Source organism: Malaclemys terrapin, chromosome 2 (genome assembly GCF_027887155.1).
Source record: "Malaclemys terrapin pileata isolate rMalTer1 chromosome 2, rMalTer1.hap1, whole genome shotgun sequence".
In the NCBI taxonomy this organism is placed as follows: Eukaryota; Metazoa; Chordata; order Testudines; family Emydidae; genus Malaclemys; species Malaclemys terrapin.
In genome coordinates, this window is record NC_071506.1 from 43,309,620 (window position 1) to 43,326,946 (window position 17,327).

At 37.5% G+C, this 17,327-nt stretch overlaps 1 protein-coding gene across 5 annotated transcripts in view; it reads right to left on the bottom strand.

The window, feature by feature from the left end:
• Positions 1 to 371: 371 nt before the first annotated feature.
• Positions 372 to 17,327, bottom strand: part of TMEM67 (transmembrane protein 67) — a 63,278-nt gene continuing 46,322 nt past the window's right edge. For 2 of the 5 annotated variants that reach the window (XM_054019178.1, XM_054019181.1), the window contains 14 exons: positions 16,546 to 16,602; positions 16,349 to 16,447; positions 16,077 to 16,175; positions 15,617 to 15,703; positions 14,652 to 14,751; positions 14,411 to 14,550; positions 13,804 to 13,944; positions 13,207 to 13,287; positions 11,408 to 11,524; positions 9,838 to 9,954; positions 9,622 to 9,726; positions 7,796 to 7,898; positions 5,288 to 5,430; positions 372 to 4,291 (listed from right to left, as the gene is read on the bottom strand). In XM_054019178.1, coding sequence (XP_053875153.1) covers positions 4,211 to 4,291; positions 5,288 to 5,430; positions 7,796 to 7,898; positions 9,622 to 9,726; positions 9,838 to 9,954; positions 11,408 to 11,524; positions 13,207 to 13,287; positions 13,804 to 13,944; positions 14,411 to 14,550; positions 14,652 to 14,751; positions 15,617 to 15,703; positions 16,077 to 16,175; positions 16,349 to 16,447; positions 16,546 to 16,602 — 1,470 coding nt within the window. In that variant the 3' untranslated portion in view covers positions 372 to 4,210. The remainder of the gene's footprint in view (positions 4,292 to 5,287; positions 5,431 to 7,795; positions 7,899 to 9,621; positions 9,727 to 9,837; positions 9,955 to 11,407; positions 11,525 to 13,206; positions 13,288 to 13,803; positions 13,945 to 14,410; positions 14,551 to 14,651; positions 14,752 to 15,616; positions 15,704 to 16,076; positions 16,176 to 16,348; positions 16,448 to 16,545; positions 16,603 to 17,327) is intronic. The other 3 variants (XM_054019180.1, XM_054019179.1, XM_054019182.1) reach the window with 3 other exon arrangements.

Genomic DNA, 17,327 nt, shown 5'->3' on the forward strand with positions numbered 1-17,327 from the left:
TTTTTACTTTACATTGACCTTTTTAGCACTGTTATCATAGGGCATCAGCACCCAGCAATAAGCTAGTTCATCCAGCAGATGTGGTGACGCACAATACTGTATAGCAGAGCAGCCATTTTGCTATCCACTCACCATCTACAAAGCCCAGTTCCCATGATGCACCTATGAAAGACCTTCTGCAGGTTGAGGGACAAGGACGATATCACAGAGGCAGCATTCCTCTCCTGTAGATCAGTTCCTCTCAAGCTCCTTGAAGTAGGAGGAATAATACAACCCTCAATCATCATGATATAACAATTATCATTGACCAAAAAATCTCCAAATCCTTAAAAATTCCCTTACTCCTCAGAGAGACACGTACAATGGAAAGATAGAAATATCATATGATTTATTACAAAATGTTTACAAGCATAAAGTAGAAATCAACTAACTGAACATGAAAAAGATCCACTATAATTAATTAGTAAAAATATGTAATTGGGAAATTCAATCAAAAGTGTTATTTCTTGAACAAATGTCCACCAAAATGAGAACAAAGCGCAACCGATGCTTTTCATGTAGCCATTATAAAGCAAGTATGAAAGAAAAATTCAACTGCCTAATGGAGGTTTCATCATCTGCAATTATTTCAAAACTGTCTCTCTCAGTTGAAACCACACAAAGTGGGTGAGGTAACATCTTTTATTGGACCAACTTCTGTTGGTGAGAGACAAGGTTTTGAGCTTACCTAAAGTTCTTTCATCTTGGTAGCTGTAGTACCCTCTTTCTTACCTAAATGCCCATAAAAAGGAAATACACAGGAGGAGAGATATTTAACTAACCCTGAAAGAATATTTTTGTATTTACTTAGAATTTGTTTTTAACAAGTGAAACGCGTCCCTCAATAAAATCCCTCCAAACTGTAAGGATTCCAAAGCTTTTGTGTGCTCTGCCTAAAAGTTTTATGCAGTGTTGTTGTACCCATGTTGGTTCCATGATATTAGAGAGACAAGGTGGATGAAGTAATATATTTTATTGGACCAAAAGTGGTATATAAGTTACCAGTGTCTTCTGTGAATTCAATCTCAAAATTAACAAAGAATGAGTGGGAAGCTGCTTTTCAAAGAGGAACTGACCATTTAGGAAGAATGAAAGGGAAAAGGTTATTTCCTATTCAGAGAGAGGTGTTCAGGTCAAAACTAAGCTGCGGATAGAACCCCCATCCATCCCCTCACATAGGCAAGTTTTCTTTGAACAACTCTTTAACCTGGTCACTGAGAGCCAATTACAGAGATAAAAATGCTAGGCAACACATCCATTCAAGGACAGTATTGATGATTCTCCTAGTACCTAATGACTCTCTTAAACCTAAAGTTACTAAAATGACTATAAAATGTGGTACAAATCTTGAAAAATATGCTAAAACGTAAAAAGAAGGGCTAATTTACAAACCAAATTTATAATATAAGACACACCAGAACTTCAGAAATTATATAGAAAGCTAACTTTATTGTAAGCAAATTAACACTGCTAGAGCATACTTTAGATGCTTCATTATGCACCTGAGTTGTGACTACTGTGTGATACACACAAACACTGTTATGCAGTACCTCCCCACTGAATTATTTCCAGACTATACTAGTGTAATAAATCTTAATTGATTAAGCTTACTAAGTACAAATTAAGAGGCAGTATAATTGAATTGACTCAAGTAAGCAATAAAATCAAAATATTTTTGAGAGGTATGTTTAAAGAGTGGTTCTACTCTGAAAAGTGACTATATAAAAACAGCATTTTCTTATACAACAGATCTGCATTGCATGCATTCAAGGTCTATTTGCTCATTTTAGTGACAAAAATTAGTTCCTAGACCTTTTCACACCTGTTAGCTTGTGGTTAGTCTTGCGTTAGTCAAGACTCAGTGAGCTACCATCTTGTACAAGCCCATTTTGTACCTCAGCAACAGAATTGTTTATTAAGATCTGCTAAGTTACATGTGCAAAGGCATTCAAGGCAATGGGGCTGCACAGGTCTCATGAGGGCATACATTTGGGTTGCAGAATTTTTATTACTGGCCATGATGCATAAGATGGCAAAAGGCTCAGTTTGCAGAATTGGCAGTTAGAAAAAAAATCTTTATACTTTTCAATAGAGCACATTTGATAAAGAAATAATTGAGAGACACCACCGCAGAACACTACAATGCCATTTATACAGCCGCTATTCAGAGGAGAACTGTGCTTTAAAGCTATCATAACAATAACAATGAACTAAGCTACAGTGAGCCCTATTTACTGTACCTGATTTCCAGGCTATGGCCTCCAATTTGTCCACACCAACACACACAGTTTTGTGAACTAACACTTGTTCACACAGATATTGGAATTTTTGCACTGAAAACTCTTTACAACAAAAGATGCCTGAACAAAGTACTGTGCATACACATACAGTATTAGTATCAGTTATCTGTGTGAACAGGTTTTAGTGCACAGGAACTGTGTATGGAAATATAGTCTTGTGATAAGCTGCATGTGAATAAATGGATGTCCCACTGAAAGTCAGGCCCTCAGATTATGCCATCTAACTCCACCGTGACCTCAGGAGAGTCACAACATTTTACCAGTTAATGGTAACTATTCTGAATTAGCAAGCAGCATTTGTTTTTGCAAACCAAAAGTAAGCATACTGGATCTGTAATGGCTTTGAGACTGAAATCTATGGTAACCACAGCTTAAAGACATGATATGGCACCATAAGAGACATCTTCCTCTTTATGTAGCTAAGAAGAATCTCAAATATAATACCTCTATCAGATATGTTGGCCCTGGGTCAGATAAGCATGTTTAAAATTAAACATTTGCTTAAGTCCCAATTAAGACAATGGGACTTAAGTGCTATTCTTAAATAGTGATGCTTTTCTGAACTGGGATCTTTACGTTTTTTGCTGATGATTGTTCCCTGCTGAATTATCTTAAGACAAGTGGCATGGCTATGAAACTGTGACACCATGCAGTAAAGTAATCATTTACTGAAAAACAAATGTTATTTTAAAACACACTAGAGCAGGGAGACTTTTCAAAGGCACAATTGGGGATTAGGCACTCACCTGCCCCTTTAGCCTTTGAAAATCTCCCTGTAAGTAGCATTTTAATAACTATTCAGCTGATTACATTCCAATGGCTGAAGTAGTTTATGTGGGATATGGTCACTATGTTAAATCATGAGGAAATGCTGTCAGAAAATGGAATAATCAGGGAATATATTAAAACAATAATATAAGAATAGGCGCTTGCACAGCCCTTTCCATCCACAGAGCATCTCAGTGCGTTTTAAAAGATAAGTATCAGTTCTTCAATTTCATGGCTATGAAAACAAGCCCAGAGCAGTTAAGTGACCTGCTCAAGGTCACATTAATTCCACAGAAGATCGGGAACAAGGAATCAAGGCCTCCTGCATCTCCACCCTTTGCCCTATTCACTGGGCCACACAGCTGGTATGGTTGTGAGACTAGCAAATGTTCAAACCCACATGTGCTATGTTATATGCAATCAATGCAGAGAAAAAAAAAAAAGCAATACTGCCCCAACGATAAATTAGACAGACCCAAAGGGTGGGCTAAAGTGGATCAAACCGCATCAGCAATCACACAATTTAAATTTTCACGTTGAAGTTATTTTAGATAAATGAGAAAGATTCAACTACTTAGTCTCAATGGTCTTCTAAGTATTTGTTTCAATACTAGTTAGGAATTCAGGGCAGATCCTCACTTGTGGTGAACCTGAAATACATTTGATTGTATTTCATAGGAAATGCTGTCAGAAAATGGAATTCTGAAAATAAGGGATAATTTCTTTAAGCTATTTTGGAAACATGTATATATGAGGAAAATTATAACCCCAGTCAGCAGCAGAAGCACTAAAATTATCTCTTAAAAAGAAATGGCATATACCCTCACTGAAGGCAATAAATTGATTTTATCTTGTGTTAATGACAACTCAGCTTAATTTCTGACTGTCTTGGCGTCACGTATCGTTCACTTCAAGACATATGGTTTACTATTCACAACACAAAAATCTGAAAGTTATACAAAAACAAAACTTTCTAGCACACAATATAAAAAGTCAAAAGATTTACATAAATATTTACATAGCACTGCAGACTAATCTGTAGCTCAGGATGGTTTCATTCCATGATTAGCTCTTGTACAAAAGTATTTAATCTTTTGAGTCAATTAAATAAGAAATCTTTCATCCACCAAGGTTTTGGATGCCAAATTCTTCTGCCCAGCAGTGTTACGAATAAACCTAAAAATCTAAAAATAATATTAAACAAGTTTCATAACAATGGAAGAAATATTTTAAATAATTCAGTTTCTGTACATGATACAAAATAATCAATCAATTATGTACTCTGTCAAATGTTTGGACTTTCCACAACAGTACACCTGCATTAGACGGGCTTCTATACTAACACTAGGCTTTTTTATTTAGGAATCAAATGTTAAATGACAGATATTATTACATCTCAACAGTTAAGAGGCTGAGCCTAGGGCCTCTAAAAACCTGTAAACTATGATCGTGATAATGGTAACAATGTATGACCTGGATTGTCTCTGTGTCACACTAATGATACTGTAATCCAAAATGTTTTTCCAAGAGTGGAGAGTCAAGCAATTTGTTATCATGTCCAAAATAATAATCCTTTAATTATATTTGCAGCATCCCTTCCCTTCTGAGGAAGAGACTGAACCCTCCAAATATTTTTGATATTTGTACTTATTACATCAGAACTTTCTATTCATATCTTAAAACAGTTTATATTCCAAAAATCTTTACTACTGGTGACATTTACAAATCTTATCAAGTTGATCATATATGGAATTGTGTGAAGGAGAAAAAGGAAGAAACTACACATTAATGGAAATACATTCATTTTGGTGGAGATTTCCAAAAGGGGCCTAAGAGAGTTAGGTGCTCAGCTCATGAGATTTCAATGGGATTTGGGCACTTAACTCCCGTTGGTCCCTTTGAAAGTCCCAGCATTAGCTATTCTGGGACTCTGATTAATTTCCATTGCTCTGTGTATTTTCTTTTGAGTGCTGTTATTTGTGTCCTATACATACATGGTGCATAAACATGCAGTGTAAATTTTTTTTTGGTTCATAAGTCTTTTCTTATTTTATGAGAAAAGCCAGTATTTTTTTGAATAGTTTGTTAGTATAGTTTTCTGTGAGCACACCCTATTAAATACATAGATTAGATAAACTACCCTATTTTTAAAATATGGGGTTTAAAAAATGCAAATTTACCTCCTGTTGCAAATATGTGAGAACAGCTGCTAGGATAAAACTTTGGGAAGCCAAATCCACAACAGAGAAAAACAGTATATCGAAGATGAGAAGTGTGGCCTCATTGCCGTAAAAGAGAACATCGCTGAAAGAATGTCCTTCATCTATAGAAAGAAAATAACTTGTTGCAAAAAAAATATAAATTAATTTCTATGATAATAATTTGTGAAGTTCCCTAATACAGGTCAGTATACCTAAGATTATAAAATTTTAGGACGGGCGGGATCGCTCAGTGGTTTGAATATTGGCCTGCTAAACCCAGGGTTGTGAGTTCAATCCTTGAGGGGGCCATTTAGGGATCTGGGGCAAAAATCTGTCTGGGGATTGGTCCTGCTTTGAGCAGGGGGTTGGACTAGATGACCTCCTGAGGTCCCTTCCAACCCTGATATTCTATGATTGATAAAACAATAATGGAAATTTAAGACAAGGAAATACGTCACAGAAGCATAATCATGATATTGTTCTCAACCAAAAATAACATAATAGCTTTTAAATATAATCTACAATATAGCTTTCCTGACAAAGTGCCAGATTTTCAAAAACAGGTGTGCCACATTCACAACTGCATTCATATACCTACATGCACCTAATCTGAAAGTCTAAACCAGATTGTCCAGATTGATGGTAAATTTAGCCATTTTTATGTCATATGCATGTCCGAGTTCCTTGTCACTAACATCTTGAGCAAGTGCTGACTCTGGCCCTGATTCAGCAAAGTAATTAATTGCTTTGCTGAATCAGGGCCTCAGTAACAGGAGGTCTTTAGTTATGTCTCCTCATTTGGTTTTCAGGACAGAAAAATCCCTTTGTTTTAATATACACCTCTACCTCAATATAATGCTGTCCTCGGGAGCCAAAAAAATCTTACCACGTTATAGGTGAAACCGCGTTATATCAAACTTGCTTTGATCCGCCAGAGTGCGCAGCCCCACCCTCCCAGAGCACTGCTTTACCACGTTATATCCGAATTGGTGTTATATCGGGTAGCGTTATATCGAGGTAGAGGTGTAGTATGTTTTCAAGTTCAGATCACTTATCCTCTTCTATGTCTTTTATCACTAGATAACATTCCCTACAGAGAAACATGAATTTATACACAATAACAATAATAATAATAGCAAAGAAAAAGAAACAATATAAAAATATCAGAAAACATTTTGACCAGGAAGCATAAAATCCAGTAACAGATCTACTTGAATATAAGTAATTGGAAAAGAGAAATCCTCTTCCAATTTTTCTACAGCTTCAACGAGGCATGTGTCTAATCTGGTTTCCTAATGGTTAGCCAATTTCCATATATTTTAAGGAAAATATCTCCTAACTGTGGCTTGGCACATTTCATGGAGTCTCTTATCTCCATTTTATTCTCTCAAGAACTAGCCAAAAAAGGCCCAAACCCAACTTACACTGGCTGTGGTTAGCATTCCACCTCCTCTGTCATTTTGTTCCCCTAGGTAGTAACATTCAACTGTTCATGTCATCTTTAAACTATCACACAGCTGCAGATTCCAGATATAGCACAGGCTCCACAAAATACAGGTAATATAATACTGACCTGATCACCACATGAAGTGATGTTTGGTTATCCCTATATTATGGAAATTAAATGAGGGAACACACTAAGTCTCTCTGCTCTAGTTTAATGGATGCAATGCAGGATTTATCAATAAATACAGCTGAAATCCTGTAATTTCCCCTGTTCCTCTGAAACTGGTCTTTCTTGTTCCCCCTAAGGAAAGTTACTGCTCATTAAATGAAGTTCAAGTGTGACCTTGTACATCTGTGAGATACACACCCTTGGCACCACAGGAACTTTCTAGAAAGCAGTGCCTGTTGGGGTTGCACAAGTGCTGTTTCCCAGCACTGAGTATTTGGAGGAGAGGCTATAAAAAAAGCTGTGCAGTCTCAACCTCCTCGTTTTCTTCCACTAAACCTGGGAAACAGAACTCCAAGAAAGATGGGAAGGTGAGTGGATATTGTGAATATGCATAGGCAAGAGTCTCAAATAATGATAGATCCTGATGAGTAGCCTTGCTTTTCCTTCAGAAAATGGCTTCTGAAAATTCCCCACTTCAGGCAGTTTAACAAGCAATACAATCACCAACTATGCCGAGAAGCATTCTAATTAAACAAGGACTGCTGGCCAGTATCAGACCTAGATGTCAAATCATAAAGAGTACTGTGTAAATGTGTACACAGTTCCAAGTAGCAACCCTTCAGATACCTAAGACCTGTTACAAAGGCATGCCACTGAAGAACAACCCTCATGACCCAAGGTATTGTCACCCTGGCTAATGCACAGCAACTATCTCCCATACCATCACAATTCTCATCCTCACACCTCTCTGTTGTAAACTCCAATTTAGAGTGTGAACCCCAAGGGCAGGGACATGTCAATTTAGTTGTTTGAATAGCACCCTGCACATTTATAGTGAAATAAATATTAAGTCAAAGAAATCAAGCCGATACCATTGTAAAAGATACTTTTTTCCATTGGTTCCATGAACTCCATGCCAATAATTCGTTCCAGCAGCAACTTGTCCTTTACAATATAATCCATATCCTTATGAACCTACAAGAGGAAAACAAAACAAACAAAAAACCCCCCCCAATACTTAGCTCTAGGATCCTCAGGGTAAAAAATGCTAGAAGTGCACTTTACAAAAGGTGGAGAATAACTACTTAAAATAGTAGTATGAATTAAAAGAGTACTGTCCACTCTGTTTACTCCTGAGGGAATTCTGAGCCAAACAATTAAAAATTCTGCACACAATATTTTAAAATTCTGCAAATTTTATTTGTCAATAAATAGATGTGGAGGCTCCAGCATAGCAGTGGGGAACAGAAGCCAATGGCTGCACGGAGGTGAGAGATCACCCTGCAACTCGTCCCCAGGACACCAACTGAGTGGTGAGGCTGCACCTGACCCTGACCCTGACACAGCACAAGGGCCAGGCCTGCCCCAGTCCGTGCTGGAACCTCCATATTTATTTATTGCCTCAAGAGTAGCAGGTGAAGCAACTCACCACGGTGAGCAAAAGTGTGCCACGCACACCAGGTGTGGGCAACCAGGCTCAGTGCGGCAGGATACAAGTATGTGGGGGGATCCAGGTGTGGGTGAGAGGGTTCTGTGTGGGCCAATCTGAGTGCTGGCAGCTCAGTGGGGGAAGGTCTGGGTGCAGAGGGCATCTGGATGCATAGGGGCTCGTTGGGGGGTTTCTGGGTGCAGGGGCAATGGGACTCTGCAAGGGGCTCCAGGTGAATGTAGCTGGGATTCACGGGGGGGTGTTTCTGAGTGTGTGGACATGGGGCATGATGGGGGGGAATCTGGGGAGCTCAGCAGGGGGGTCTGGGTGCTGGGGGAGTGGAGATCTGGGTGGAGCTGGTTGGGGCTCAGAGGGGTTGGGATCCAGGTGCGGGGGGCTTGTGGGATGGTCCAAGTGTATAGGGGGTAGGGCTCATCGGGTGGGGGTTTGAGTGCAGGGGGTGGTCTGGGTGTAGGGATGGGGGTCCAGATGCAGGAGGGTTGGGCAGACAGGGAAGCAGCTCCTCACACAGTGACCCCTCACCCCGCAGCTGAGGAGTGATGGGGGCAGGAAGTGGGGGGGGGAGGTGCAGAGCCAGGGGATCTGACCCGGCCCTGGCCCAGCCGCTCCGTGCAAGGGAAGTGTCCTTCTCCCCGACCCCCAGCCTTGCTGGGACTAGCAGCTGAGCCCGGATCAGGGTAGGACCCCCCGGCCGGGACGATGCTGGCAAGGGCTGGGTGCAGGAGTAGGAGGTTTCGGGGGGTGGGGATGGTCTGGGCGCAGTGGGGCTCCGGGTGCAGGGAACTCAGCGGAAGAGTCTGGATATTGGGGGCTCCGGATGCATCGGGAGTGGGTCTGACCTGGCACTGGCTGGAGTGTCCCCAGCCCCACCATAGTGATTTACCTCTCTGCCTGTTGCTCCAAGGGGCCCGTAACCACTCTTGTGGCTTCCCTTTGCTTCCCTGCCAGAAACTCATTTTTCTGCGGAGAAGCAAAAAAATCCGCATGGGCCATGAATTCTGCCCCCAGGAGTATCTGTTATACAATGAATTCATACTATCTAGGGAACTGATGTAAGTGAAAAGTGTGTTGGCATTACTGGGCCGTACAGTTATTTTTTGCCTTCTACAAAGTAGTATTATAGTAACAATACAATCTCCAATGACCAGTCTCTAACCTTACATCCCAAAAATCTCAATCTAAATCACAATCTCTCATCTCTCACACTTTCATTCTATTTAGCCTGATAAATAAAGTTTGTATACGTACATGGTCAATAAAGGAGCCAAGAAATTTGTTCATGGTATGGTATGCCTTAGTACTCTGTTCAAAAGTAGTTGCAGATGAATCTAAAAGTCTAGCAGGACCATGTTTCTGAAAAATATTATGATGTGAACATTAATTTAAAGACTGCACACATCCTTGGTCTGTCATGTTTTAAATATAAACATAGAAAAATGCTAGTGTAAAAAGTATCATACATACCCTTGTTAGGGTTTCATGAATCCTATCATACTGCTGTCTCATCTTGCCTGAAATGGAAATCTGAAATGTTTGGCCATCTGTGTTGGGTAATAAACCTCTTTGACTACACAAATTTTCCTGCACAATTGAAACAACATAAAATAGCATAAAGAAATGGAAATATGCAGGTACAAGCCAGAAAAGTCAAGAGTTGTTTCATCTCTCCTTTCTCATGCAAGTACAGAAGGTTAGATATATCTGAATATTTGAATACTTTGGCACTGTTAAGTCTATGATAGCAAAAGTATTTTAGGACAAGAACCCCTGATCCCAGTTGTTGGAAGGATATTTCCTACCTTAGACCAGAACACAGTTTGTTAGTTCTAGAACATCTTTGATCTTCACACACACACACACACACTCTCTCTCTCTCTCTCTCTCTCTCTCTCACTTCACTTATTGTTAAGCATTTACAATTTATTCAGTTATTTTCCCTTATTTTTTGCTTTCCCTCACCCTCCTCCTTTAAATTCCCAACTCTTTCCATCTTTTCCTTTGTTCCTACTTAAAAAACAACCCCCCCCCCAAAAAAAAAACCTAACAGCAAAGGAGGAAAGACTGATGTTTCAAAAACTGATGTTCCCACAGAATGAAAATGCTTCTCTCTAAATTACTTTAAATTAAGCTATTAAAGTGGGGAGGAGATAATCAATTTAAAGGGAACTTTTTAGGGATTAAAAAAACTACATTTCAAAATTAAGTTTTTCCTTATAAAAAAAAAATAAAATAAAATTAATGGAGATATCCCATCTCCTAGAACTGGAAGGGACCTTGAAAGGTCATCGAGTCCAACCCCCTGCCTTCACTAGCAGGACTAAGTACTGATTTTGCCCCAGACCCCTAAGTGGCCCCCTCAAGGATTGAACTCACAACCCTGGGTTTAGCAGGCCAATGCTCAAACCACTGAGCTATCCCTCTTGTCAAAGTTCTTTGTATCTTTATGATACTCACCTTTTCTCCCTACTTCATCCTGCAGTGATGCAGGAAAACTGAAATTTAATGACAAGTCACTAATATCAAATTAACTTCACTGCAGGATTAAGCAGATGCATATTATATGATGAGGGTGAAAACATCTATTCAAGCTGATTTCTACAATAAATTAGTAATGCCACCAGAGAGCTGCATTTGGAATTGAAGAATGCAGACAGAATAAACTGTTTTCTGTACAAGTGTTTTTCAGATTTGCCTCTTTATGAAGGTTTCTTAGTAGACACCTCTTTACAGAGTGTTAAGAGAGTCTAAAATCTGCAGTATCAAAACAACAGTATCTAAATACATGAGAAAAAATTCATATTTTAGAAAGACAGAACTTTCAATAACCCAGGGAATCAGTCTTTGAAGTAGAACAACTAATAAGGGATTGCTATTCCAGGACCAACTCTTACAATTCTTCCTTCTCTCCATAAGGAGAGAACAAACTCAGAGTCCAATATGGCATATAACTGTGCACCTGTTATGCACCAAACTATCTACATTCAGTTACAAAAAAGGGAATTAAAAGACATATATTTGTATTTTCTTTGCATACCGCTTCTCTCTTTAGGTTCATATTCATTTCTTCCATATTGGTATCTGCGTGTCCATGCACAGACCGACCATGGATATAATACCCAAAGCATCTGTGTGATAAGAGAAATACTGAAATCTAAAAAACAAAAAGGGGAAAATAATTTATTTAATACATAGATTCAAAACTAAAAAGTTACTAATGGATACCAGCAGAGCCAGCTCTACTACTTGGATAAAATAGGTCCTAAAATACCAAAATATGTGTGTCAGAAAAATGTTTAGTAATGATTTATGTGCAATACATATAATTAAATTTCCTAGGGCCCCAAAACCCCTATTGCCAGTCCTAGAGTTCAGATTATTAACAGCAAGTGTCACTAGCTGTTCTGCTGAGTAGAAAAATCTAAGTCAAGGACTCTGGGGGGGGAAAAAAAACAAAAAAACAAAAACACTATAGCTTTTATTCTAATAAAAAAGTTCAAAAGGCATTCAGTGAAGTAGAATAAATAAGTTCAATGGTTTCAGTTCAACTCCTAGCAAGCTATGTATAACAGAAATCTACTCAGTAAGGAACATCACTTGTCTGTCATACTAAATATGGTTTCTTAAAGCTATCTGGTTCACCTCCATGCAGTAGACTATAGTTCAGCTCTCCAGCCTAATTTACACAACAGACCTGGGTTCAGGTCTTTAATTCCACAGGGTAACAAAATCCAGAAACTTTGTGGATATGGTAGGTTTAGCCCAGGAGGGCTCAAACAGAAAAAATGCTGAATGATATTCAAAAACCACACTTTTTCCTGGTCAAATAAATGACCTGTATTGACTGGTTCTGGTTGTGTTCTACCTTGGTTGATAAGAGGATAGCTACAAAGTCTCAAGGGTGGGAATTTAAACTGGAAGAAATATGGGGTGGATCCAGAGGGCAATCAGTAAGTGGGGTTACAAGAGAAAGATGACATCAGTAAGGGGTATTTAAATTAGAGTAAAAGGAAATCAATGGATAACCAAAAGTAGCAAGTAGAAACTGTAACCATAAACATATTAAAACAGAGACGCTTCTAAGAGGAAAAAGTTATAATACAAACAAATAGAAAGGCCTACAATAAATGGACTGCATGCCTTCCTTCTGTCCTGATTTGTTATTGCTTCATTCTCAAATAAAAGCATGAAGAATTAGTCATATGCCTATATGGAGTTACATGCCTGAAACCCTGTATGATGTTTATGACAGTTTACTCTTTAGAGCCTAACCCAGGTGTAGGCAACCTATGGCACGGGTGCCGAAGGTGGCACGCGAGCTGATGTTCAGTGACACTCACACTGCCCGGGTCCTGGCAATCGGTTCAAGGGGCTCTGCATTTTAATTTAATTTTAAATGAAGTTTCTTAAACATTTTAAAAACCTTATTTACTTTACATACAACAATAGTTTCGTTATATATTATAGATACTTATAGAAAGAGACCGTCTAAAAACATTAAAATGTATTACGGGCACGTAATACCTTAAATTTAAGAACCTTAAATTAGAGTTAATAAATGAAGACTCGGCACACCATTTCTGAAAGGTTGCCGACCCCTAGCCTAACCCATATTACAGGCAATTTGAAGCCTTCTTGTACATCACAGCAAGAACCCCAAGCCTCCTGAGGACGCACACAATGGTAAAGAACATTAGCTTTGGATATTAGCTAGTACAGCATTATATTTAAAGCTAAAAAAAAAAAAAAAAAAAAAATGGAACCGCTTAATAATTTCTAATATATTAATCAATTTTAAAAGATAACAATTACAGTGATGAAATCAAAATTACTTACATTGCTCATAGAGCACAAATCAACAAATTGTCTTATCTTATCTTCTACAAATCTCTCATAAAATACAGCAAAGAATATGATCTGAAACAAACCAGATTTTTATTTATTAGTTCATCAGCTTTGACTTTCTTTTCCTAACTATAGTACAACTGGCTTAAAATGCAGCAGTCGCAAATGACAAACTGCAGTAATTGTCAGCTTCACATTGGGCTCAGTAAAACCTGGCTGCCCTTTCTGAGTCTCTCCTCCAAGGAGGAGAGTTTCAGCAATCACTTTAAAGGCTTGGTTTAAAATGTGAGGACACTCCAGAACTATTTAAAAACAAAATAAAGCAGATAAGGGAAGACTTCTCAGAAAGGAAATTCAAGATGGTAACTGAAAGGTAAGATCTTATGTAAGCCGTGAGATCCCTTGTGACTTGGACAAAATTTTGAAGTGATGACATGCTAAATAAGCTATAGGTCCTGATTCAGCAAAACACTTAAACAGACACTTATAGCTTTGCTGAAAGAGAAGTTACTGATGTCCTTCATGTTAAATCATTTGGTCAACTAGGGTCATAATGATGATTCAGAGTTACATATTTCAGAGCTGTACCTGTAACATGGCAATGACTAGCCAGAGGACAGTAGACACACCAAATCTCAGAATGCGGCTCCAGGGAGCTATGTAACTCTCATTGCTTCTTGTAAGACTCGAAGAAGAATCCATTAATGCCAGGTTTGAAAATCCAACAACCTGAAGAGAGATTAAAGAAAAAGCTTATTCTTAAATCAGGCACCTATACATCATACAGCAATGAATAGCATCACTGAAAAAAAAATCTGTTATTTTCATTCTAATTTTCTCTTCTAGAGAGTTTCAGTAAATAATAAAAATTAATATAAAGCAGGGACTGTGAAAGCAGGGTCAACTAGGGACAGTGAGTGCACAACACATGGTGAACTTTAGAAATCACACTCCTCTAATGGGAATTGCTGCTCTGTGTTGACATGCCCTAATAGTAGATTTTTTGGATTCACATAATGGACTATAGCAATGGCATATAAAAATCATACCAAAAACACTGGTTTCTTCCTTTAAGACAACTTTTCCAGATAAATCTTTGAAGGTTGCCTCCCCATTGCTGTAGGGATTGCAAACATCAAAATTGGTGTTCAATTTTGTATATCAAATGGTATATCAAAATTTGATTTAAAAATACCTCCAAAAAGAAAAGAACTGCAAGGACTTGAAAGAGTGGATTTATCTTCCTCACAGTCTGAATTTCATTCCATTCATTTGCTATAAAATATGTCCTCCATATGCTCACAGGTGCAGCAGCACTTTTTATGCCACCTTCACCTAGAAAGAATACAAAGAGTAAAGCTTTCAAAATGTTATTCTTTGAGAAAGTAATGTCTGAATTTAAGTGAAGTTATACAAACCAGAATGCTTTCAGTTACCTCCAATAGCTTTAAGGATTTTGCCTTTAGGACGCTCCCAGTCAATAAAGAAAACATCTACAGTAAGTTGCGAAAATAGCTTATGCAAAAATTGCAGAGCCTAAGAAAATCATACAATGAAATGTAAATAAAAATAAACTTGCAGTAGCATTTATGAAAAGATAAAAAGTCATAACAAACAGATACTCTTCCTTTAATGTAACAAAACTATGAATAATACTCCAAACTGTACATGAGGTTGTAACTTCATTATGAAGTTCTGGTGCTATCATAAATTAATTTGTAAAGCATTTAAACATTTCAAAGAGTTTTATTATAAATCATCAGTACAGCTCCTCTATGGGATCTCATACTTAATTGGTACAATAGTGATATGTGCAATGTCTAGTGTTATCAAGAAAATGCAAGCAATGTAAAATGCATGACAAAAATTGACTTGTTCCAGTCGCCTTACTAGGGAGGAAAAGTTGATGGGCATATTACTATTTTTAGTACAAAACAGTATCCGGCATAATTGAAAATACTTTCCCCATGTAGGGAAACCACTAAATTCTGAAGTTTACAAACAATTTGCCACTCTACAAAGGGAGCATTTAATGAATTGTACTCAATGGTTAGGAAAGTTTTTTGGCCATGATTTAATATAGTGATGTGTATTCTTCTCTTTAGAATTCAATGTTTTGGTTTCTGATACAGTTTTGACTGTTATTTTACTCAAGTCCCTTTCCACCTGGTACTCTTAAATGAATATGAAAGACTTCTGATATGTGATTTTTCATATCATTTCCTTCAAAAGACAGGAAAAATCAATTTTTAAGGAAAAATTATTTTGCCCAAAAGCATAAAACTTTAAATAATTCTTCCATATTTTAATAAAAGATAATATTCAAGATATTTGTAAACAGGCATAATGAAAAACAACATCAATTAAAATGTCATGATTGCCATTAGAGCAAAACATCTACCTTTAGAGCAAAAGCACACCCTACATATGTAACAAAATCCTCTTCTTGAGATGGAAGTGGTAAAAGAACTGAGACAAACTGCTGTGCCTGTAAGTGAAGAGCTACAATTAAATAATATAGACTTCATGTGTAATATCATAATAAATACTAGAGTTGGTTGAAAAACAGTGAACATTTTTTAAATAGATTTTGTTGAAATTTCTCATGTAGTAATTTTGAATTTTTGAAAGATTTTGACTCACTTTATTAAATACACTGCAGGCACTATGAAGTCTCAAGGGAGGGGAAGAGGTGAACACAAACATTAGGCACAAAACACAGAGTATTATGTATATAACTTGCCTTGACAGTCTGACAGAAATGGCAAAAAAAGGAAAATAAAGTTGTGTGTAAAAATATGAATGCAATGTATTTACTCAGAAAATAATATCTGTATCACAAATCTGAAAATTCTACTTACTTTGAAGAAAATAAGCCAGTAAAGCCCTGTTCCCACTGTGATGATAAAGAAAACGTTGGCAAGGTCTCCAGCATAAAACAGCAAGAACTTCAAAACTGTCTGTAATTATAACAGTGTATTATTACATAGAGCTCTAAAACAGGAAAATTACTTTATATATGTATAAATATACTTTATATATATATACACTGTAATACATAATATGTTATATAGTTCAGTTGTAGCTAATACTATAGTTGAAAATTGGTTTCCATTACAATCTGTTTTCATACCTGCAAGTCAATTATAGGGCTCCCTATACGCCTCTTCCAGCCAGCAGTCTTCAGAAGAGACCATAAAACTGACAGTCCACCAAGCACACCCAATGCAATCTAAAGAGAATGAAAACAAATTGTTTGCATATTTGTTTTGTCTTTTTTATATAAAAAATTAACAAATACGCTGACAGATTAAGGGAGGCAAGACTTACATCTGTCTGAATTTGAGCCTCTGATTGGTTCATTTCATAATTAACTGAGAAGGAAACCTAAACAGTAGGATACAAAAAGTAAATAAATATAACATATAACAAACTAACTTAATTCAGGTTTCAGAGTAGCAGCCGTGATAGTCTGTATCCGCAAAAAGAACAGGAGTACTTGTGGCACCTTAGAGACTAACAAATTTATTAGAGCATAAGCATAGATGCATCCGAAGAAGTGGGCTGTAGTCCACGAAAGCTTATGCTCTAATAAATTTGTTAGTCTCTAAGGTGCCACAAGTACTCCTGTTCTTTTAACTTAATTCAGCTGCTACAACCAGTGTTCCAGCTATCCTCATAATGGTCTACATCCTTCACATTCCCCAGAAAAATTACTGAGTGCTTAATATTGCTCCTTCATCAACATGAATCAGGGATAACTTCACTGAAGTAGACTGAGTTACACTGATGTAAGGGAAAAAAAGCAAGCCCTTAATAATTAGTTTGCTCAGTCACAGATGATTTTCCATCAATGTAAAGGAAACCAAAAACATTAAAGGATCTAAAATAGCTCTCCTCAGACTGTACACCTGCTCTTAAAAAAAAATTGACTGAGGTCAAAAGAATATGTAAAGAAGATAGTAAATCTTTGTCCTGTGATTTCAGACTGAATCTCCCTAAGTTTAGCTTTGTGACTTTTGGAAGATCTAAAGTCTAGAAGTAGATGGAAATGGATAGCACATTCAACTGGATAAAAGACTGAGGCTAGTGACTATTGCCTTGGTTTCTGA